This window comes from Ips typographus, linkage group LG1, assembly GCF_016097725.1.
Source record: "Ips typographus isolate SLU linkage group LG1, UJ_Ityp_2.0, whole genome shotgun sequence".
NCBI lineage: Eukaryota > Metazoa > Arthropoda > Insecta > Coleoptera > Curculionidae > Ips > Ips typographus.
In genome coordinates this window covers 10,826,824-10,851,126 of record NC_138422.1, presented here as the reverse complement: position 1 = coordinate 10,851,126, position 24,303 = coordinate 10,826,824, and the positions used below count along the sequence as shown (strand labels likewise).

General features: G+C 36.3%; 2 protein-coding genes across 2 annotated transcripts in view; both read right to left on the bottom strand.

The window, feature by feature from the left end:
• The window catches only part of LOC145732692 (uncharacterized), a 231,754-nt gene that overhangs the window by 127,655 nt on the left and 79,796 nt on the right, over nucleotides 1-24,303 (bottom strand). The window lies entirely within an intron of this gene.
• Nucleotides 8,414-11,253, bottom strand: LOC145726034 (uncharacterized). The gene is given in 5 exon segments (XM_081974972.1): nucleotides 8,414-9,669; nucleotides 9,824-10,110; nucleotides 10,165-10,255; nucleotides 10,440-10,669; nucleotides 10,729-11,253. Coding segments are annotated over 5 exon segments (1,410 nt in total). The 5' UTR covers nucleotides 10,857-11,253; the 3' UTR covers nucleotides 8,414-8,995.

Below are 24,303 nucleotides of genomic sequence, written 5' to 3'. Positions count from 1 at the left end.
AATGTCGGTTTTATGGCGTTGCGGTCAGATCAGAACTTCTTAGTTGGTGTCAGTTTTGGGTCTGCGGATTATTTTTGGTATAACTTTTTTTTCTTTTTCTCGGTAAAAAAGTCAAAAATATCCGTAGCTCGGAAGCTGAAGAGGATAGAGATTACAGGCCCATCCGCCTCCTGCCATCCTTGGGAAAAGTGGCAGAAGTTATCATCCTCAGGAGGCTAAAAGAGCAAGAAGAGGACCTGCACGTCATCCCCGACGAGCAATTTGAATTCCGGAGGACACTATCAATGGAAATCCAAGTCCTGAGGATGACCGAGTACATCACGGAAGGGTTCAACAGGAAAGAAGCGACAGGAGCCGTGTTGCTAGACGTCTCCACAAAGGACTAATAAAGATGCTGGTTGCCGGCTTTTCAGTCGGCCTGGTAAAACTAATTAGATCTTTTCTTTCAGCTCGTCGCTTTCGAGTCAAAATCGACAGCGTCTACTTTAGTTATAGGAAAATGAAAGCAGGAGTGCCGCAAGGTGCAGTACTGTCGCCATTTCTCTATATCATTTATGTTTCAGATCCGCCTAGAACTCAGCGAATCAGCCCAGCACTCTACGCGGATGACACTTCGATCATGGCCCGAAGCAGAAGCGGCCGACTCCTGACCCGATACCTGCAAGAGGAGACCACAGCATTGGAGAAATGGTGCAACAAATGGAAAATCGACCTAAACGCGGAGAAAACGCAGGCCATAGTCTTCAAAAGAAGACCCAAGATGAGGATATGGCGAGAATTTTATTCTCAAATTCTGGGTAGAACCTTTCCGCAGTTATTCCGGTACTAACTGGGCTCTGGCTGCACTCCTGGGAAAACCATCCCCCACTCACCAGACCCTAACTCCCCAAAACTTTAGGATGTAAAAACAGACGGACGAAAGCCGGCGGTTTGGACATCCTATAGTTTACCAGGACCACCAGAGATGGACGAGCTGACGAAGAAAGAAGAAATGGAAGACAAGAAGAGCACCGGAAGAGTCCCTCCGTCAGCGGGGACATCCTTCTCTCACGACAGAGGACGCCGATGCAACTCTGGGAACTTCCCGAAAGGGGAAACTCCTGGACCTGTAGCGACTTCCTCTTCCAGACCTATCCTTTTGGTCTACAGCGATGGGAGGGTAAAAAGCAGTAGTCTTGCTTGACCCATCTATCTGAGGCCGCATTCCCTGCCAAAGAATATTGGCGCGGATACCAAAATGCATACAATGCAACGATAATTACTTTCAAAACGGATCTTAAGGGTAAAACAGAAGTTTATTCACTTTGTTTTCCACCTGAAAATATTCCATCAACCCAAAAATGTTGCTGTTCGCACTTACTCTAATACTTAAGTATTTTCGGTTACCGAAACACACGAAATTAAAACTAAATCAATTTCAAGTTTGTTGACAGGAAACTGCGTCTTTCAATGGTGTCGCACACATGATTTCGTTCAGAAATATTGCCGGTGCACATCCCATGAAGTCATTTGACAGTTTTTCACGTGACTGGCTCGTTTTTTAAATATGGTGATCAGATGACACATTGTCAAATTACGGACGTGGAGTTATTTTTAAACGTAGTTCTGCGTCACTGCTATTCTGTTCTCTATCTATTTTTTTTATATCATTTGACTGTTAAATTTATTCTAGTAAAAGAACTGAACTTAGATATAAATATTTGAAAGTTGCAAACTTTCCGGAAGTTGAAGCATTAAGGGAAATGACGGTTTCAGCTATCACTATAATTTGAATATCGGAGTAGTTCGGACTTTTTGATTTGAATAATTTCATTCCAAATCAAACTTATCATGTCTAGACGTCTGGTAAATACGTCGTACTTAGCGGGATTGCCACATTTCCTACTTCATTTGGCACTCCCTAAAATGAAATTTTAAGTAGAGAAACGTGTAGACAAGGCAATTAGGGAATTAAAATCCTTTACCCACTAGTAAAACCAACGGTGCTTGTTGGCGAGCTTTTACAATCTTAACTAAATCAAGACCGGTATTTACGTACGGTATATCAGTATTATCAGTAATAGCGGAATAGTACATCTATGGCACACTTTTAAAAAGTTTTTGTCAATTTCCCAACAGGCTTCATATTAGATTTAAGAGAAAAAACAGCTCACTGAACAAAACCGTTAAATAATTCAATTAGTTTCCATCTATGGCGGATCGTTTTCCCGAAATTCCGTTCAAAAAATATGCGATCCAATAACGGTTCGTATCCAGCGAGTTGGCCGTTCATTAATTAATTAAATCTGACAGCATTTTAGGACATAAAAATGCGAAAATTACCCTCTGGAACGGCACTTTCCAGGCTATAACGTTGCGCTATTTTAAATTTTGTTGCCTTATTTTACGATTTTTTTTCCATGCTCAAATATTTCCTATTATTACCGGTTCGAGGAGTAGGATTAAAGCTGTTCTTAGTTCCTTATAATCTACCTTGAAAGCCCTTATTTCGCGAAAATCCGGATCGAAGTAGGTATATATACCGTGTTTTCTAAAGGAAAACCGTTTCGCTCGCTGAAGTGGAACGATATAACTGGAGCTTTTAATTAAACTTCAACCCAAGCGAAGACGCATTATCCCTGTCTATCCTGTTTGCACTGCTTCTTAACCAACAGTCGAACAGGCAACAATATGCCATATTTTTCTGTTTAAATTTAAACAGAACAAGAATGACACAAAAGAGATTTAGGTGAAGAATTCCCAAACTCTGTGTAATTCAAAGACAAACTCCTTTAGGGAAATCACCGAGCAACTTTATTAGAATTAATTTCGAAATAAAGTCCTCAAAAGTACAACAAAGTTTGTTAAGAGGGAAACTTTTACTATAACAGCGAAGAAACGGGGCGGGCTAATTAATCAAGTTTTATACCTTTTTAAAATCCACTACAAAGTCGTCAGGATTTCGAAAATTACTCCCGCAAAACTTCGAAAATCACGTACACCGTTACTTGTTCGAACTTGTTGAATGTAGTAGGAATTGTTGAGTCGTTTACGTACTGATAAAGTTTCGATTGGACTGTTCCTTTTGATATTCGAGTGGATTCAAGTTTCTTGTTCTTGCATTCTTGTGTGGACTAGTTGTCCTGTAAATTTAGTTGAGTTAAACTAGCGGAATTTACTTTCATTCAAAAATAAACGCCATAAGACAACAGTATCAGATTACTTATTAGAGAGTCTGTAGAGAAATACCTTCTAGCTAGTAACTTATTGAGAGTTCTCGAAAACTCCACTACTCTTACTCCTGGAGTGCAAAATTTAAAGTGTCTCGAATCAAAACATAACCACAAATTACATAACCTAACCTAAAATTTAATTAAATAAAACTAAAATTATTTACCTTTTGGGGGTTAATAAAAATTTTGTGGAGAAGGCATTGTGTTACTTTTCCTTTAAATTTAATCTTTGAGTTATTGGCATTTTTTCAAACTTGTATTTTTGACTCTCATTTCTTCTAACTTATGGTCTTGACTTGTTTTCATTGATTCGATGTTCAATGAAAACAAAAGAAATGAAACAACAAACGATAAGTTTTGTGTTACTTGGTTTACTACCAGAAGATTCTTCAGTCATTGGTTTAAGTTCTTCCTGGTTTGCTTTAATGTTTTTAAACATGTTTTCAAGGCTTGCTTTGTTCCAATTTGTTGTATTTGATCTGGTGCTCTTAAGATTTGTTGCTTTCACTCCTAACATTACCACAAAATAGTCTTGATTATGCTTCTTCTAACTTAGGGTCTCAAGGTACATACGTTCGTTTCTTTAAGCTTATTTTCTTGACTTACCTGTTCCATGTCATGTTCTTGACTTATGTTCATCCCCTTCTAACTGGCTATAATTTGCTTTTACTAGGGAGGGTTGTTGACAATAGATTGATTTTGAAAATTCTTATAAATTTTAAGTCTAAATTAATGAAACAGATCTATCACAGATGACTGTTTGGGCCAGTGGTATCTGAAAAAAAAACATTCCAGAAAATAGCAGATTCAGATGCTTTTTCTTTTTGGATATCACAAGCTGCCCTGATTAACAGACACATTAACGTTAAGCTAAGTAGCTTTAGGAGGGTATTCTGCCCAAAAACTCCATATCTAGATATTCAGAGAGTGTTGGCAAAATTTAACAAGATCACTCTAGTGTTAATCAACTTTCCTGGCCATAAATGCAATTTTCTAGGGAGTTCTATCACCACACCCAAATCAGCTTACAGCATCATCTGTTAGCATCTTTTATTAACCGTTTGGTGTACATCCTACGCTTTTTGATTTGTAAACTCTATTAACACTAAAATATTAATTTGTAGTTCTAAACTAGAAAAATCACTGTTAAGGTGAGTTTATAAAACTTTAACTAACAACTAACAATTAAAAGAACTAGCAAAGAAAAACTAGAAATTAAGAACTAGAACCATCATACCGTTTATAGAACCAACTAAATTAACACGGACAGATGTCAAAAAGAAAAGTAATGACATTTGCTTTTATCATCTCGTACGTTTGTTGGTTTGAATTGTTTCCATTGTTTGAGATTTGTGCTTGTGGATATTTTCATTTTTGTTTTGACTATCAGTATAGTTAACTTAAACTCTGTTTAAGTTAACTATACTGATTGAAGTAAGTAATGTAAATCGTGTATTTATAATGACATTTTTAAATTACCGCAGGTTCAAAAATTTGAATTTATTTACAATAAGCAAGATCTAGGCTTTAAAAATGTCAAAAGTCATGAAAGAGACGTGGGAAACCATTGGGGTAATACTTAATGAGGATCCTAAGGTTTGCGAACAAAGGTGGATTGTCTTAAGGAATAAGTTTAACACTGTGAAGAGGAGTATCAAGGAAATCCCTTCTGGATCGGGGTCACAGGCTGTGGTCAAGTATAGTTGAAGAATTGCTCTTCGTCCTTTTTCTGCATTAACTTCACCAAAAAATGGTATTGGCTATGAGTCTTTCTACACTGATTGATTGGCCTTAGTTTGGCCACTCTGGATTTGTGTTTTTTCGCTTTGTTTGCATATAAAGCTGCACCCGCCATCAAAAAAAGCATTCCACCGATAATAAGTTCTTTGTTTTCATCCATAGGCATTTACGAAAATTATACCTGCTAATTCCACCGTTTACCACAATCGGTGTAACTTTTATGGATCTGGTTCATTACGGTTGAATGAATTTTAGAACGCGATTGGTAATCCTATGTCTTTGAGATCTGGCATCCAGATGTTCATTGTTGAAATGTTTTATAATATCGGCATACTCTCCCTCCATCTCGCAAACAGAACATATTCCAATATCCATTTTAATTTAACAGGTCACTCTCATAAGCTTGCTAAACTGTGGAACAAACCGCCAAACCGTCAACCATAAACTAATTTTTGAGGTTATGATTCTAAATTTTAAGGGAAAACCTGTCAAAAGTCACTATTTTACTTAATTTACCGACGGAACTTCTCGATCCATAAATCATAAACCGGGTACATATATTCGGTATATGGGTAAAATTTCAGAACGGCAATGGTAGTTACCAAAAACAATTTTCGAACGCTCTAAGTTAAACAGGTATCTACCGGTAGAATATTCGTAAATGCCTCATTTGCTCGCTACGCTGCTCTCACTCAAATAAATAAAATATAACCTCTTGTTATCTATGAATATAACCAAAACAAAAACGTCAGAAAGTAAAACGTGTCCGTGAGCTGTCACTTTTTGTTTTTCAACTAACAATTAAACTAAAGAGTTAAAAGTTGTAGTTGTTAGTTCTTAATTGCTAATTTAGTTTTTATAAACCGATACTCATGATTCCTATATGTAATCCTTTTTAGTTTTCTAATTGTTAGTTATTAATTGTTAGTTTAGTTGTTAATTTTTTTTTATAAACTCAGCTTTAGTTTTGACAATATTTTGTTAATTTACTATGACAGTATAAATTTGAGAGTTAAGTTCTTAACTGTCACAAAGTAAGTTTGATTTTTAATTTTTGATAGTTCACATATTTAATAAAAGAAAAGGCCTTTGTCAACCGGGTGATTTGTATTTAACATTAAGATGTAATAGCAAAATTTAAATCACATAAATTATTCAACGTTCTATGCAAACTTGTTATCTTTATATTAAAATCGTTTTCGAATCCAGTATATGTTTCACTTCGCTAAAAATGGAAACATGTTAATTCGTCCTGTTTGCACTGTGTTAATATTCAAGTTTGTTATTAAAGCGTTAATTAACTGCATCATCCCTTCATCCGACTTGACGACTCTACTCTATCTCGTCAATTATGGAACCCAACAATGGCGCTTTCGGTAAACCGACTGCATCAATAGTTTAAGCCTCCGGACCGAACGAATTCATAACGTTCCTCTGGCTGTTATTGTTAACGTTAATAAGTTAGTGAGTAACGTCGAAAAGCAAACAGTCCCGTTTACGATTCGACGATAATTGGTTAAACAGATCGCGCGCTATATTGATTCGCTTTAACGATTCGAGTAGCGTAAACAAACTAACCAATTTTGAATTAATCTCGTCGCGGTCCGAACAATGCCTATTTTGCCTTTGCGGTCAGCCGATATTTATAGTTCAGTCAGCTACAGATTTCACTCAGTTACAATTAATTAATTTGTATGCGAATGAGTTATATTAATTGGTACAGTTAATATTGATCTTTTAAAAAAAAAATTACTTCACTTGACTTAACTCTTGAATATTTAGTGTGTTACCTCGAATAATGTTTGTTCACTTTTGTAGAGGGGTAGATCGCCGAAGTATTTTGGTGTACACACTCGAGGTAATTCGAGGGATTATGAAGCACTTTGCCAGTATTACGAGGCATTTTTAAGGTTATCAGACTATGAAGGCTTTCACGGCCGGTTAAAACTGAAATACAAAAGTTATCCGGGCTTATAAGCCGTGGTCCAATGGAATTTCTTCCTGACGTTTCGTCCACATCTGCGGCGGACATTATCAAAGGCGATGACGTAACGGTCGAAGTGCTCTTCCGTACCTCACGACAATGACTGGGCTGCACATGCGCACAACGGTCTTGCATCGGCGCGCACGGTGTCTGGCGCAAGACATCTAGAGCTCGAATCAGCTAAGAAAAGGCCACAGGCGTCATCAAACGATGATGTCACGATCTCTGTACGTCTCGCTTTAAATATTGCTGCTCTCGTTACTTTCCAAGTTGTTGCAGCCAGTCAGTGGCGTGCTATTATTTTATCAGTAAAATGAAACATTTTCGTCGTTTTTAATAAAGAAAATAAAAGACAACAAGTTTTTCAAAGGAATGGAAACTCCTTCTGCTTCTTTCTTCATAAATTGTAAGACGTTACTGACGATTTCACGGCCTTGGCTGTATATGATAACACCTTTCTTTCCAACCTTTTTGAAAGACATTTTGACAAAATAACGTTTTTTATTCATAACACTATGTGAACTTCAACTGCGACCATCAACAATACAACCAAAACACCAGACTAAAACGGAACCTAACCTAACCCCCTAAGTCTCCCTGTCCGCCACTACATTTTTTTAAACTTGGCAACACCGTTTAGAGTGCCGGCTAGTAAAAGCATATAAAAAGGTCCAAATGTCCCTGGCCGCTGCCGCATCTGTTTTAATTGTGTCCAAGTAAAAACCGTACTACGTTGCCAAGTGGCTTTTTGACCGCTTAACAATATATTTTCGGGAATATTTTAATAGGACGCCTCTGATTATATCTAATGCGACGGCAACTGTAGAAGGAGAAAGAAATAGTTTTAAAAACTGCGTCATTGATGATGCGGTGGCCTTTTCTCATCTGATTCGAGCTTCTACACCAGTGGGGGGCTGCATATGCGCATAACGGCTACGCATCGGCGCGCAAGAAGTCTGGCGCAAGGTTCGTTTCCACTCCGGATCTAACAAGGTGATCTCTTCCTTTCTGTTGATGATGTTCTCGTGCTTAAAGATCTCAATGGCTTCTCTAGTCAATTAGGATAGTAACGCTGTGATCGATCCAAAACCTCCACCTCTTCAAAACGAATTTCATGTCCTCTAGAAAGTGCATGTTCGGCCACCGCTGATTTTTCGGTCTGTCCTAGTCTACAACTTCTCTTGTGCTCTGCTATTCTCGTGTTGACACTAAGTTTAGTCGTTGCAATGTAGAGCTCGAATCAGCTAAGAAAAGGCCACGGCCGTCATCAAACGATGATGTCACGATCTCTGTACGTCTCGCTTTAAATATTGCTGCCTTCGTTACTTTCCAAGTTGATGCAGCGAGTCAATGGCGTGCTATTCTCTGCTCAGTGAAATGAAATTTAATTAACGTAAATAGGTGTAGTTTTTGCTTTTTCATTTCATAAATTGTATTAAAACAGGATAGGTAAGTAGGTTTTATAAAACAAACCAAATACATATACATACATAATATTGACGCTTTGAGAACAAAATTGGCCTAGGTCTCTGGTCCCATTTCTTTAAATATTAATTTAAAAAATAAACAAGAAAACAAGCAAAGGGTAAATTAAAAAAACATACAGTGTGTTTCGGTTAAAAAGATCTGTGCAAATTATTTTTCTGCTGTAGCTGCAGGGTGATGATTGATGAAGAATATTAAATACCAATTAGTTTAAATCCAAATTATATAACTTAACTTAGGGCAATGTTAACCACAAAAAAACATTGTCTTGGGGCAATTAATCAATTATTGGAAGATAAAAATAGGCAGCTGGTTTCTTTTTTCAATTATTCTTAATTTGAAGGTCCTACAGTGCAGCTAGACCTTGAAAATGAAGTCTCAAAGTAACTTTCAGCTTGCCTTTGCATCGTTTTTGATATACAGGGTTTCATGAAGAAGAGGTAATATTTAAAATTTGTTATCTTTGTTAAATTTAATAATCATATATTTTTATAAATTTGATAATTTTGTTTATTTATAAATACATATACATATACAAATTACGAATTCATAACATAAAACAAAAATCCAAAACTTAGTCTAGGAGTGAGCATCCTAATTCTTCTTCGGATAAACTGGCATCACATTCATCATCATCACCAGAATCTTCATCGCTATCATCAGATGAACCAGTGTTAACAGTAAAAATAAGCTGGTCCACTGTATCATCAAAAATATGCTCTTTTTTTATGAGCTCCTCTTCATACTTTTTTACATGCTGGCAAATGTCAAACCACTCTTTTTCAGACACCTCTTGAAATTTTTGTTTTGTTAAAGCTTCGGTATCAGACAATTTAAAAGTGGTATTATGAGCTGCTACCCAATTTTTAACCAAAGCCCAAATTTTTTCTATTGGGTTTAATTCTGGATGGTAGGGTGGTAAACGCAACACAAGATGCCCATGTTGTTCTAACAGCCTATCTAAGTTATATTGTGGAGGAAATCTAAATTTATTTTCTTGTATGATTTGATACAGCTCTGGCTTTGTTAAATGAGGATCTGCTGGGATTCCTTTTTCCACTAGCCAACTTAACATATCTCCTTTTTTAGTAGCCGTTGTAATATTTTTGTTAACAGTAACATTGTGGTAGGCTGCATTGTCTATAATAAGGACTGAGCGGTCAGGTAAATTAGGAAGCAATTGCTTTTTTACCCAAGTCATGAAATTCTCATGGTTCATATCATCATGATAATCTCCTGTTTTTAAACCTAAAAAAAAAAAAAAAAAATCATAGTACAAACATTATGTGTCTTATATGATGTGTAAAATGTGGTTAAACTTATTAATTACTTGTTATATAAACTTATTTTATTTAAGCAGGAGGAAGTACTTAAGTAGGTTTGAGGTGTACATAAATATTACCTGACTTAAATATAAGCAATCCATTTTCAATAAATCCTTTTTCTCCACCTGCGTGCACTATTATAAGGCGTTGTCCTTTAGAAATTGGTTTTTGTAAGCCTTTAAAACTTTCATCATACCATCCTTTGTCATGAATATGACTACTGTGAATGTATGTCTCATCTGTATATACAATATTGCGACCTTCTGAGCGGTATTGCACCAATTTTTTTAAAAAATTTATTCGTTTTAAGCGAATGTCATATGATTCACACAAGAATTTTCTTTTGTCTGGTGTCTTCTGCCACCTACAAAAGATAAAGTTATTTTGATGTACATGATTGCCAAGATGTAAAACATACTAAAATCCAATGTTCTTAAGCAATCGCCCTAAGCTGCTTACACTAATGGATTCAGTCAAGATTTGCTGGTCAATAATTTTTTGCAAAATACCTGTAAAGATAAAAAATAATCCCATTTTAGTCTAAATTTTGTTGTTTTAAATTTTCAATTAACACATTATCAAGGTTTATACATATAGCAAACTAGGCTTACATTTAATTGTAAAAAACATGGTAAGTTCTGCTAGAAAAACTCTGAAGACTCTGTAGGTATACCTAATGTATTATAAACTTACCTTTTAATGTTGGAAGTTTTTTCTCAAGAATATAGAAATCATAAATAATTTCTCTGATTCTTTTGATTTCATCAGGTTTGATGTTATCCAATTTTAATTTTTTAATCTGTCCCTTCTTTGTAGGAGTGTGAAATGATGAGCTTGGCCCTCCCCATTCAACATGTAGTGCTTCTCTAGATATCTTCTGCACAGTAGATCTAGACACCCCTGTAGCTGCTATAGTTCTCTCTCTAAAATGATATTTATTATATTATTCAACGTTTTCGTCGTTTTTAATCAAAGACAATACCTGTAGTTATTCAAAGGAATGGAAACTCCTTCTGCCTCCTTCTTCATAAATTCTAAGACGTTACTTACAATTTCACGCCCTTGGCTGTGTATCACAACACCTTTCTTCCCAATCTTTTTTGGAGACATTATGACAAATTAACGATTTTTACTTATAACACGTGAACTCAAACTGCGACCATCAACAACACAACCAAAACACCAGACTAAAACGGAAACTAACCTAACCTAATTTTTAAACTCAACCTGTCCGCCACTACATTTTTTTAAACTTGGCAACATCGTTTAGAGTGCCGGCTAGTAAAAGCATGTAAAAGGGTCCATCTGTCCCTGGCCGCACCCGCATTTGTTTTAATTGTGCCCAAGTAAAAAACCGTACTACGTTGCCAAGTGGCTTTTTGACCGCTTAAGAATTTATTTTCGGGAATATTTTAATAGGACGCCTCTGATTATATCTAATGCGACGGCAACTGTAGAAGGAGAAAGAAATAGTTTTAAAAACTGCGTCATTGATGATGCGGTGGCCTTTTCTCATCTGAATCGAGCTCTATGCGGATCCACAGCTGCAAGGCATTCTGTAAACTCCAGAAGCCGATAAAGAATCCCGTTTCTCCTTGGCCGATCTGAGACTCTGTTGTATCGTGCGGGTTGGTTTAAAGACAGTCTTGACCTTGTGCTTCTCTAAAATCCTTCCAATCCTATCCGTGACCTTGTGTACGTATGGTAAGCAAGTCCAACCAACTGGCTCTTCAACATCCCCCGTTTGTTGTCTACGTAGTTCGATGTTTCTTGAGCGAGTGGCTCTGTTGAATTGTTGTCTACTGTATCCGTTCCATCCGAAAACCCTTTCCAGATGTTTAAGCTCCTTTTCTAATTCTGATGGTTCGCAAATCCGTTTTTCCCGCTCCGATAAGGTTTTGACCACTCCTCTATTTTGGCTAAGGTGATGATTAGATCCACTATTGAGATAACGATCCGTGTGTGTTGGTTTTCAATACACCGTGTGAGCCAGTGTTCCATTAGGTTTCCTTGTCACCATTACATCCAGGAAAGGTAGATGTCCTTCTTTTTCGGTCTCCATAAGAATTCTTGGATTTACGGAGTTTAGATGTACTCGCTGCAGTTCAGCCCCCCACGGGTATAAATACAACCGACGCTCCAGCGGTTCATCGTCGAGAAGTACGGAAGAGCACTTCGACCGTTACGTCATCGCCTTTGATAATATCCGCCGCAGATGTGGACGAAACGTCAGGAAGAAATTCCATTGGACCACGACTTATAATCCCGGATAACTTTTGTATTTCAGCTATTTTTAAGGTATTTATAAGGGGGGACTACTTGAAAATTTAACTTTTTTACACTCGCTTCTTTTCCACCCTGTAGAGTACTGTACATTTAAGTCAGAGTTTTTTTCCATCAACCAAAAGCCAATAAATTAAGCTCAATGATAGTCCAAACCTCATAAAATCTGCCGGTTCATTTAGAAATGCCAAGGTTTTAAAAATGACCAAAAAAAATACCGTCCCGGTTGAGGTGAAGCGCAGTTTATAATTACTTAGCTAACTTATAATTACTCTACTTATTTCGCTCATCTGATGTGAGTAACTGTCCTAGTTAACCTAGCAGCTAACTAAACATAAAAAAACTCACCTATAATTGAGTGGCCTGCCCTCCGAAAAGACCTGCAAAAAATCAATATATTTATTGAATACAAATCAATATTGGCGCTAAAACATTACATCGTGCTGGTAGCAAATATTAAATCTCCGGAGTGGATGCCAAAGATAATTTATAACCGAATCGATTAATATTTAAAGCTCGCCCCGAAAATTAAACGCCACACTTTAGTGAGGGTCGGCAAGATCGATGACGTTATTATTAATTCATGAGGTCGTTACGTTTTCATTTTGACATGACTGACTGTGTAAAATTTGGGTAATTTCAATAACAAGAGACTGCGACACCCCAATTAAGCTCTAATACGTGCCACATGTGTCTCTAACTCTAATATAAAGCTCTTACTCATCGTAAAACGTTGCGGGAGCAGTTCCTTATACAAGAAACTAAAGTCATTTATAGAAGGCGCAGGTGTAACGCGTTTAAGTAATGATGTGCTTCCGAGGGTTGGCATCATGCAAGTGTTTTAACAATATCAGACCAGTGGCAGGTTTTTAAAGTACCATACAAATTCCTTATTTACTAATTTGTGTGAAATGTTGAATAAGGAAATTTGAAGAAAATATGTTGTAGATTGTTTTAAAGTTTTGCTTTAATTCTACTTTTATCAACATGGATTTTCTGATTTCAAAACGAACATAATTTTGTGCTCCGATTTTCAAAACATTGTTTAGAATAAGTCACAACCGACAAAATTCAACTCATAAACCTATAAAATTTGCATTTTTTTACATTTATAGCTTTATATAGTGGTATATGACAGTTTGCAGCATTTTCTCATACGAAAGTAGCTCCAAAAAACAAAACCACGTCACATCTCAAAAATTTTGCTCTGAAACTCTAAAAAACATTTTATATGAATGGGGTCATCAACATATAGTCCAATTTTCAGTTCAAAACAATAATATTGTAAAGTTTCCTGTTTAAAAATTTGTTTTAACTGATGATTTTAAACTTTACGCTACTAGTTTTTTTATAAAAAACTGATTAAATATTACATTGTGTGTATACCCCTGTGCGTGACGTATGTATGGGACAATTCAATATGCTAACGTAGGTGGAATTCTACATTCATAAGCACATTGTGTATTACCGGTGTTACCACCTGCATTTCATTTGAAGGAAATCTGAGAGAGAAAGAGAGAACTGTGTCAACTGTCAGTTTTCAGTGCTTTCATTGTCGACTGGGACTGCTAATATCCGACGTACGTTCATATACTCTATTTCGCTCGAGGATCGCTAAGCTGAAAAGAAACAGCGAACACCGTTTTACTTCAAAAACTAGTCCCCTTATGACGTCAAACGGGATACAATGTATATAGGGTGAAACAACCAAGTAAAAGCCAAAAACAAATACGTGTTAAATATTTTTTGAAGCGCTATCGATTAACAAAATAAAAAAAATTGGTTGATGACCCCATTGTAACAGGTTGGACTAGTTATATAATAAAGTCTTGTCATTTTATAGCTTTATGGAGAAAATTTTGATGGTTTTCAAGGTTATGACGTATTGAAATATGTTCAGAATAAACAGATAGGTACACGTCACGACTGTCCAAACTCTACTTATGAACCCATAAACAACCATTTAATTTGATTTACAACTATATTAACTATCAGTGCTTTTAAGAAAGTTTTGTATTATTGTAGCTTTGTAAAGTGGTATTTGACAGTTACAACCAGTGTGTGTAAATATGTCTAAAACAAAAGCTTTAATTGAATTCGATTTCACAGGTCCATACATACATTTGTAAGTCAAAACTGTCAAAATTGTATTTTTCTAATTTTGGCATATAAAGTGACACTTTTCAAAACTGATTAGAGTGACAAAACGTTTTACTTTTCGTAACTAGTTTTTATGCATTTCCGTAGAAACATATGGGCGACTTCCATCATAACATGTCATTGTCACAGTTTATACAAGGTGCTAGAAAGTGAATATTTGTGTTAAATCACTTTAAAAGATGGTTTTCACAGATTTTTGGTCAAAATTAAAAAAAAATTATGTATGCAACACGTTTCGAAAATGTCTTATTGTGTAACTCATTCAAATTGTAGGACCTCGCTGCGCTCGCCCTACAAACATTCATTCGTTACACAAAATCGAACTTTTCGTAACTGGTTACATAAATAGCTATTATAGACCTATAAACAAGCATTAATAGCTTTTATGTAACCAGTTACGAAAAGATCGATTTTGTGTAACGAATGAATTTGAATGAGTTACACAAGAAGAAGAAGTCAAGAAGACATTTTCGAAACGTATTGCATACATAATTTTTTCTAATTTTGACCCAAAAACCGGTAAAAACCATCTTGAAGATCTTCAATCTTCAAGATTGAAATCGATATCGAGATTAAGTCGATATCATAATATTTCTATCAAAATTTCAAACTTACCTACTTTTAAAAAGTTTGAAAACTCTGCACCTTGATCAGTCTATTAGTTTTCTGTACTTAGTGTAGAAAATCCATAACCAGAATCCAAGTCTGTTACTGTAATCATTGACAACACTGTTGTCTGTAAGTCATTGTAGTGTCAATTGTCGTTTGTGTAAAAGGTGTCAGTGTCACTATGTCACTATTATTAAGCAAGTTAGAAAAATCGCAATGTAATGCAGTGTGTATTAAGAAAGGACTTTGAGGAATTAGTTTAATTTAATTTTTAAAATAAAAGTTATTTATACATTTTGACGTGTAATTAGTTTTTTTCACTTAACACCGTCGAATCAATCCAATACTTAGGTGGTAGTGGCTCTGCACTTTAAAAATTTTCCACAACATGCAAGCATATTAAACAAATTTGCAATGGTGGGTTAAAGCAATATTTTACCGTATAACCGCATTATTGGACCATGCATCTTGTCGACGTTGGTCTTGGCGGTAAGTATATGAAATTTCCTTAATTTATGTTCCTTTGAAGCGGAACCACGCAAACACTTTTATTTAATTTCGAACGCTGTGAGAGCCCTGCCACCCGCCATGGCCGGATATGACATCAAACACAGATTTATGTACGCTTTTAACGAATTTCTGTGTTCAATACGAGCAGAGAACAAGGATTTCCAGGAAGGCTGGGAAACAGAATCAGCAAAACATCTCTGCGCGTCATTTTTCAATTGTATAAAATGATTTTAATTCCCACCTACATGTTTAAACTTTGGGTCGTAAATTTCCGAATTAGTTTAATTAACTGAAACACGGTAAATAACTGCAACGCATTAGTTAGCGGGCGCATACAAATTCCGAAAGTTTGCCAGATCGGACCAGGAAATTTGTAACGAATAAATTTCATCCTAACGAAATTCCAACAAAAATCGTCGTCGCATAAATTTGAGTTCAACGATCCGACATTTCGTTTGAAGCAGGACGAATATTAAAATTTGTTATAAATTTCGTATTTTACGCTCAAGTTAACTTTTACGTATTACAAGCTCGACAAGCCGTCGATTGATTTATTGGGACGAGTGATTTTTAAATTATACAGGTGATGTTATCTCAAGCGCAAAACCATAGTTAAGCAAAGCCTAGCAATAGTTAAAAAGTTAATGAATTAATTGTTTGAATTAATTTAATGAGTTAATGAAAAATATTCAACATGTAGACCCTAAAATTCACTACAAAACGTTTTTTAAAACACACCGAAAAGCCAGTCACAGAGAGTTACAAATTTTCCTTAAGGAGTTACAGGAAGACAGGATAAAATTACAGTTTTATAAAAAACTGACTGACTGTTTTAAGCTGACAGATGACTTTATGAATCATTTTTAGTTGCTAAAATCCTCTGAAATCTACCTCTGAAACTGGGCCTTAAACGTAGTATTTTTGTCATTTAGGCCCAGTTGTACACCAGTGGTTCAAGTCAAAAACGTCCCTTGTGACTGTGGATTTCGTGGATATGTAATATTCACAAGACCCAAGAAGAATTTTGGCGTAAATGTTTACTAGAGTGTTTATCTCACTTTAACTTATACTGACAAAATAAGATAAAACTCAAATTAACACTTTCTGGGCTTTTTTTTGTGCTTTAAAACTAACAAGCTTGAGTTGAATGACTAAAACCCTAACAAACTTGCATTAATTTAGTTTTCCCTTTGAACTGAGTGTAAATTAGTTATCAGTTATTAGTTACAAAATTAAACGAGGTGAATATAACGTGTATAAGCGGATCGATTCACTCTCTGGTCTGTTGCAATCTAGATTAATCAGAATGTTTCAGATTAGAGAACGCCCACATCAGGAAATTAATCATCAGCCATTTAGGTGGAAATTGTCTGGCGTTTAACAAGCGCGCATACGAATTTTAACTAGGAAATTACAATTACTTTCATAAATAAGCCTACAAACATCGGGACAATTAGTTGGCAAGTCGAAATGTGTCCGTAAGGCCGATAGACTAGAACAAAGGCCACCTGGCCCCGGTCTCCAAGGCTCATTAACAAAAGCCGTTTAATGGCACGGAAAAGGCCATCATCGCTCTTATTGCAGAACGGACATGAAAAACTTCCTGGTTTTTTCTTTCGGCGTGACAGAGTTTCCGACGATTCATCCATAATAATTCGGGAATAAATCCAGAAGTGCGCTAGATCGGACCGCCTACTCGTGTATAATGGGCCGGCAAAAAGGCCAAAAACTTTGCCGCGTTCCTCCGTAAGAAAATCGCATTAAAATTCTTCCTCCGCCGCAGTTCGCAGCCTTTAAATCAAACTTGCCACATGGAAAATGGAAAAGCACGGAAAGGAACCGAAAGGCCCCAGTGATTTATTTTTTTCTCTTTCGCCGGCCCGATGCGACTTTCCAACTCGTAATTTTGATTTTTCGGTCTACCTCCGCATCTTTTCTGGTTTCCTGTGGGTGAAAATATATTTTATGGGAAAGTTTTCTGTACGATTCCACAAAAAAATCGTACGTTCCAGCACTGGGACACGTGTGATATAAGTAGAGTAGAATTCTATTTATCGACTATATTCTATGTGTCGGACATTCTATATGCACAAAGAGCTAGAAAGCCAAAACATGGCGGGAATTGGAGACCTGTAAGAGGTGCCAAATTCACGTGATGTGGCTTTTTTTTGAACGCATAACGGGAGCAATGAGATCGACCCCCACGGCAGCACTAGAGGTAATTCTCGACCTCACACCGCTCCACATCATGGTGAGAAGAACTGATTGGGGAGCACATCTCAGGTTGGATAAGGCCGAATTTAAAAGGAGAGCAGACAGTGCAAGGGACTCACTGCCTACTGGCAGTGCACACCTCGCCGATCTCCCAACCGACGAAATCATCAGGAAGTTTAGTTTCGAAAAACAATATCGAACGGAACTGAGCATCAAGAGAGATTGGAGCAGAGAATCCATTCAAACATTGGGAAAAATACCATAATATGGTATACGGACGGATCTAAAACTCCCGAGGGGACTCGAGCAGGACTCTGCGGGCTTCGCACCAAATACTCCAAACTCATGGGCCAGTTCCCTAGCATTTTTCAAGCGGAAAATCACGCCATAGAAAGGTGTGTTCAGTTTAACCTCGACAGGAAATACCGGAACAAGAAAATTGCGATCTATTCCGATAGCCAAGCAGCCATCAAAGCCTTGAGCTCATCTAACATCAACTCGATGATGGTTCTGGAGGGCCTAGGAAAGCTCAATGATCTACAAGATCTACAATGATCTCAATGAACAACAAAGTAACCCTCCTCTGGGTTCCGGGGCACGTCGAAGTAGAGGGTAACAAACAAGCAGATACTCTGGCATGAAAAGGAGCATATCAGCGCCACTGATCGGGCCAGAACCATTCTGCGGCCTTGGAAAAGCATATGTCCAGGAAGTACTTAATAAAGCTGAAGAAAAACTGAGAGCAACGGCAAAGACTTCCAGGACTGAGGCAGGCCAAAGATTTCCTCGGCAATTATAACCGTGCAAGATCGAAAACACTGATTAACCTCAGCAAAATTAGTCTCAAAGCATTAACGTGGTTTCTAACGGGTCATTGTCGACTCAGAGAACACCTAAGGAAGCTAGGCCTAGAAGAGGACAGTACCTGCAGGTTTTGCGGAGAAGAACCAGAAACACCGCACCACATCTTGCTGGAGTGTTATGCTGTACGCCACAGAAGATTAAACACACTGGGATTACCCCAGCTGGCTGTGGAAGAAATACCTCGAACAGACCCACTCAAGATCCTGAAATTTCTAAAGGAACTAAATCTTGAAGGGCTATGAACAAGGAAACCTTGAGAAAGCAGAAGAAGATGGGGTACAATAGATCTAATCAGATCGCAGTACATCTGTCACCATCCACACTTACCATTACCATTACCATTCCTTTTGAACACAAAAGGCCGAATACCAAGAGTATAGTAGACTACTCTACCTACATTACACGGAGTCCCAGTGCAGATTTGTCTTATTACATAGTCCTTCAATAAAGTAATTGTGGGAAGTTTTTTACAGGTTTTACATGTGCAAAATTATTAGTACGAAACCAATGGTAAAATAGAAGATAATGCAAAATTTTATATAGAACTAACATCCCTATCTAGATGAAGCAGAATAAATTTGACAGTTGACCTCACGAAATCTGTCAGAGAGTGCAATGACAACTTTTTTTTGAAATACGGACATCTATTTCTTGAAGAATACAACAACACACAAAGATGGCAGCAGACTTTGTAATAGACATGTCAGTCAGAACGTTAGTCTGTCAAAATGAATGTGACAGAAACACTAGTGTGGGACAAAACGTTAGTCTGTCATACAGAAAGACGTATTGAAATTGAAATTTTAGATAATATTGAAAAATTGGCGTATCTATTTATAGTTCTTTGTTTAGGCGTTTACTAACTTAAGTGCGGTTCAGACTGTGATTTGTTTCATCTACATTGTCACAGTTACCCTTATTAAAGTTGAGAAGACCAGAAAATTAAAATAAAGTTGCGAAACAAATACCCTTTAGAAACCGCAGAAACAGATAACATTTCAAATAATTAAAAACAAAGATTAAGAAAAATTATTAGTTTATTGGTTATCTAAGGTTTAACTTCTCTACATCATCAATGACATGCTAAATTTAACTAAAGTTTAACATTCAAAGAACGATTCGGTTAATCCACACAAAAATTGTGATTTATTGCCGTTGCCAGTTTTATAAATGCAAACGAATATTTGGACGAAAATTTGGTAAAAGTGACAAATGTCAATATGTCATAAGTCATTCAAATAATCTAGTTCTCATAGCCCCAAATTTTCTAACAATTCTATCACAAAAAAAAAACGATAAATGGCATCATTTGAACGTCTGAGGGTCTGACTGAATATTATTGTATTTTGTTTTAATTTAATTTAATTTTATTTAGACACCTTATGTGCAAGCTACTCTTTTCCTTGAAGATATGTTGCGTTTCACATACAAAGTTTTGTAATGTGAGATCCAATTTATGACAAATAACTGTATAGTGTAGTCTTAAATAATAATTGAAGTGGTTTTCTCGATCATTCAAACGCCTTTCTTGATTAAAATTGTGGTAAGCTCCTTGTTCTGGTCTAAGCTAAAAAAATGCGTACCCATATTCCACGTTTCCCAATTTCTCTCCTTTTTAATGGATCACATTCACGTAGTAATTATTTGAGTTCTAAAAGGTGCCACAGACACAATATCAATAAAAAATACCTTGATGTAGGTATATTGCAAATAGTAATAATTATAATTTTGATCCATGATGTTGATGTCACATAATATAACCTACACAACTTGTGTGTGCAAAAATCCCGAAATTCGTAAAAAGTTGGAACGATTTCCGGCAAACGTGAAATTTCACGAATACTCGTATTTTTTTCCGAAATATTCGTTTATGAGAACCAGGCTTTAATCGGTATACAGGGTTTTTCAATGAAAAGTAGCCACCCTAAACATCTTCCAAAATAATTTCTCTGTTAAAAAATGCTAAGACACGTCAACAAAGATTGCAAGGGGGACATCTTTTTACGTAGGATTTGAATTTCTGCCATCAGCCCCTTTGCCGCCATAGCCACCCCCACTAAGTTTTCAAATGGCACCATACCCTGTGTGGCACATCGTTGAAAAGGGTATTTCATAAGGAATTAATTGCACTATTTTATTTGTACATTTGCTTTGAATTGAGACCAAAAAAAATAAAAAATACGTTTTGTGTTTATTTTTTGTTAACTGCAGAAATAATAGCAAATAGCGGTTATCATTTAATTAATGGCTCAAAATAACCTCCGTTAACTTCCATACAATAATACAATGGCGACTTTGGAAGAGCAGTTCGCGAACATTTGTCAGGACTTGCGGTGTCAGTTGTCGGCATTCATATATTATTCTCTGCCTAAGGTCTGCAATATTGGCCGGCTGTGTTTCATAGACTTTAGATTTTAAATGCCCCCATAGAAAAAAGTCCAACGGAGTGAGGTCGGGTGATCTCGCAGGCCATTCCATGGGACCACGTCTACCAATCCATCTTCCAGGAAATCGATTGTTCAGATATTCTCGAACGGGAAGTGAATAGTGTGGAGGTGCACCGTCTTGCTGGAAAATGAGTTGATTTTCAAATAAATTTTCATCATTTTCTAGTAGCTCTGTTATGGTCGGATCAACAGTGGTGTCAAGAAGCTCAAGATAAGTAGCGTCATTCAAATTACCGTCAATAAAAAACGGACCAACAATGTGGTCTCCTAAAATACCTATCAAAACATTAAGTTTTTCTGGATATTGGGTATGGGTTTCCCTAAACCAATGTGGATTCGTGTCTGACCAATACCTACAGTTATGCCTGTTCACTTCTCCATTCAAAAAAAACATACACTCATCACTGAAGCAAATATTGTACAACAAGTTCACATTGTTTGTCAGATTAGTAGACATAATTTCACAAAATTGTAGTCTTCTATCATAGTCATCTTCGTTTAAATCCTGAACCAATTTTACCTTGTATGGATGAAAATTGTGTTTTTTTAAAATTCTCCATACACTGCTTGTCGAAACACCCGATGCATGGGAAATTTGATTTAAAGATTATTATCCATTACAACGTTTCCCAAAACAGCAACTTCAATTGGTTCATTAATAATTTGTTTTTCAGGTTGATGTTTTTTGTTTGTCACTGAACCAGTTTCCATGAATTTTTGCATCAACTTTAAGACATACTGATGACCAATTAATTTATCAGGATGGATTGCATTGAAAGCGCGCGCGGCAGCTCGTGCACAGTCGTTATGTTTGAAATAAGAACGTACAATTTCTATTCTTTCGGCAGTCGTGTAAACCATATTGACAATGTTCCTTCAAAACGAACTTACAAGTTGACCGACTGAGGCAAAAACATGGAATGGAAAACAGGTATTCGGTAGTGTTATCAGCAGTTTGACCAAAATAACAAAAAAATGTTTTTATTTTTTTTGGTCTCAATTCAAAGCAAATGTACAAATAAAATAGTGCAATTAATTCCTTATGAAATACCCTTTCCAACGATGTGCCACACAGGGTATGGTGCCATTTGAAAACTTAGTGGGGGTGGCTATGGTGGCAAAGGGGCTGATGGCAGAAATTCAAATCCTACGTAAAAAGATGTCCCCCTTGCAATCTTTGTTGACGTGTCTTAGCATTGTTTAACAGAGAAATTATTTTGGAAGATATTCAGGGTGGCTACTTTTCATTGAAAAACCCTGTATAAATTTGTCTTTAGATGTTTTGCTGACATTTTCAGCAATAAGTGGTTAGTAAGCAAATGTCAGATATTGTCAGTAATTCTTTTAAGGCAGATTTTGCTGTAGCTGCTTATTAGTACACAAAGAGCCCAAATTATTGCCTAACCTAAATAAATTGCTTTAGAAATTGTATGTAAATGAAATTTGTGGCATCATAGTTTGAAGTTTTAAAAGCTCCTAACCTTGATCGCTCTGCTTTTAAAGCTTAAGTAAAAACACATCAAGTTTGGATGGAAATAGTTCGCGAATCATTTCCGGTCCATTTGACCGGTTCGCATTCATTCGACGATTATTTACGACGACGCCATTAGGCGACACGTGAAATTGGATAGATTTAGGTTAAGTGCGTTTTAGAATTGATCCCCGTATCTTTCAGGTTGAATAAAAACTCCACCTAGACGCTTTAGCGTTGAAAATGAGAAAAACAATTTCAATTGCAGGCCAGATATCGATTTCGGGCCGCGGTATTTAGCCGAGGCACTTTATAAATATGATTATGATTAATGGAAGAAACATTAGCGATCCCATTTTTGCGGAATTCCAACGCTAATCAAGATTAATTGTCGGAAACTTTTAGTCCCGATGATGAATAGTCGCAAGTACGAATGTTGTTATCGGAACTTATTTTCGTTCCGAGTTGCATTCAAAAAGTATATGAAGGTTTAAAGTAAATAAAAGTCGAAATTAGGTCTCACCTAGTAGTCGGTTACGTCCGGGGAAATTGCGGCGATAAACTGCGGAAAACAGTTTCGAATTGGGCTGTAAAATTTGCGGAAATTGGAAAATTCCTTTTCTATCAAGCGATATGACGTCGTAAAACAATAAGCCGAGCCCAAATTGGCAGTATTTTTATGCAGCGCCGGGCGTAATGTTTGCATTGGTGTGAGAAAATTGAAAATTTCAAACTTATTTCTATAGTTAATATCTATTTTCCTGCAGCTAACACTCAGTTGCTAATATACTCACAAGATAATTTTTAGCATAAACCGTTTAGTGATTAGGTTGGTAGTTTATCTTGTAGTACTGTACGTAGTTGTCTTATACAATAAGAGTTCTGTGGTCTCCACATAAACGCGTTTTTTTAGGTGAATCTACCAAAGAGTTGCATTATTTATCTAAAGTAGTCAGCTGACTGTTTTGTTGTTTAACGACCTCCAGACCTTTCACCACATTCACTGATTGATATTGAAGAATTAGTATTGTCATCAGTGACATTTGATAGAACAGGATGGATACAAATTCACTAGCTTTGCACTAAACGTTCCAAAAGAAAACGCTTTTAGATCATCATTTATAAACAAAAAATAATTTCGATTTGCATTTTGTGATTAAAACAAACTAAGACACACAAGAAGGACTTTGTCAAATTGACCCACGGGGAATAACGATTATTTTCCAAAAAAAGTGCTTTCCAAGAAAAGACCAAATTGAATTGTAAAACCGTATTCTGGAAACTTCACTTAAATAGAAAATAAGAGAAAATGATAATTTTATAATGTAAACCTTTTTGAACGATAAAATATGTTTTTGTTTGTAAATTGACTTTCAGATGAGTTCGGTGCGACCTCTTTGTTTATACATTTGAAATACTGCATAAAACAACAAATGTATGTGGTAGGCTGATGAAGTAATACACTGAAGTAGTACAGTCGTTAAGTCTCTACTACAAACACCTGGACAGTTTCTTTAAATCCTCATTCTAGTAGCCGCATTCTGATAATTTTTTACTTTTTTTTTTGGAAACTGGATCAAAATTTTCAAATTTTTGTTTCTCTGCTATTGTTGGGGTTTCAAGGATTGTAAAAAGCTGAGAATGTTTGTCTTAAACTGCTCTTTCACCTCGTGCTAACCGCACTCTCTCTAAGACGATTGTACATATACAGGGTGCCCAAAAAAAAACAGTCAAATTTGAAATTAACGCTCTGATAGTTGTGATCGCGTTTGCCCACCGCCCTCTGTACAAGAAAGCCAAGAAGGTGCGTGCCAAAAATTCCAATATGGCCGAAATAGTGGTTGACAGTTTGCATTTGTTTGTATTGTGGAAATTGAGTTTTTCGATGATTAAATTAATTTTTATGGTTTAAAGTCAAGACTTGGAATTACTTGCCAAAATAACTTTTGTTTGCTATTATATATTGTTGTTTATATGTTTATTGTTCTAGTGAAAGTGT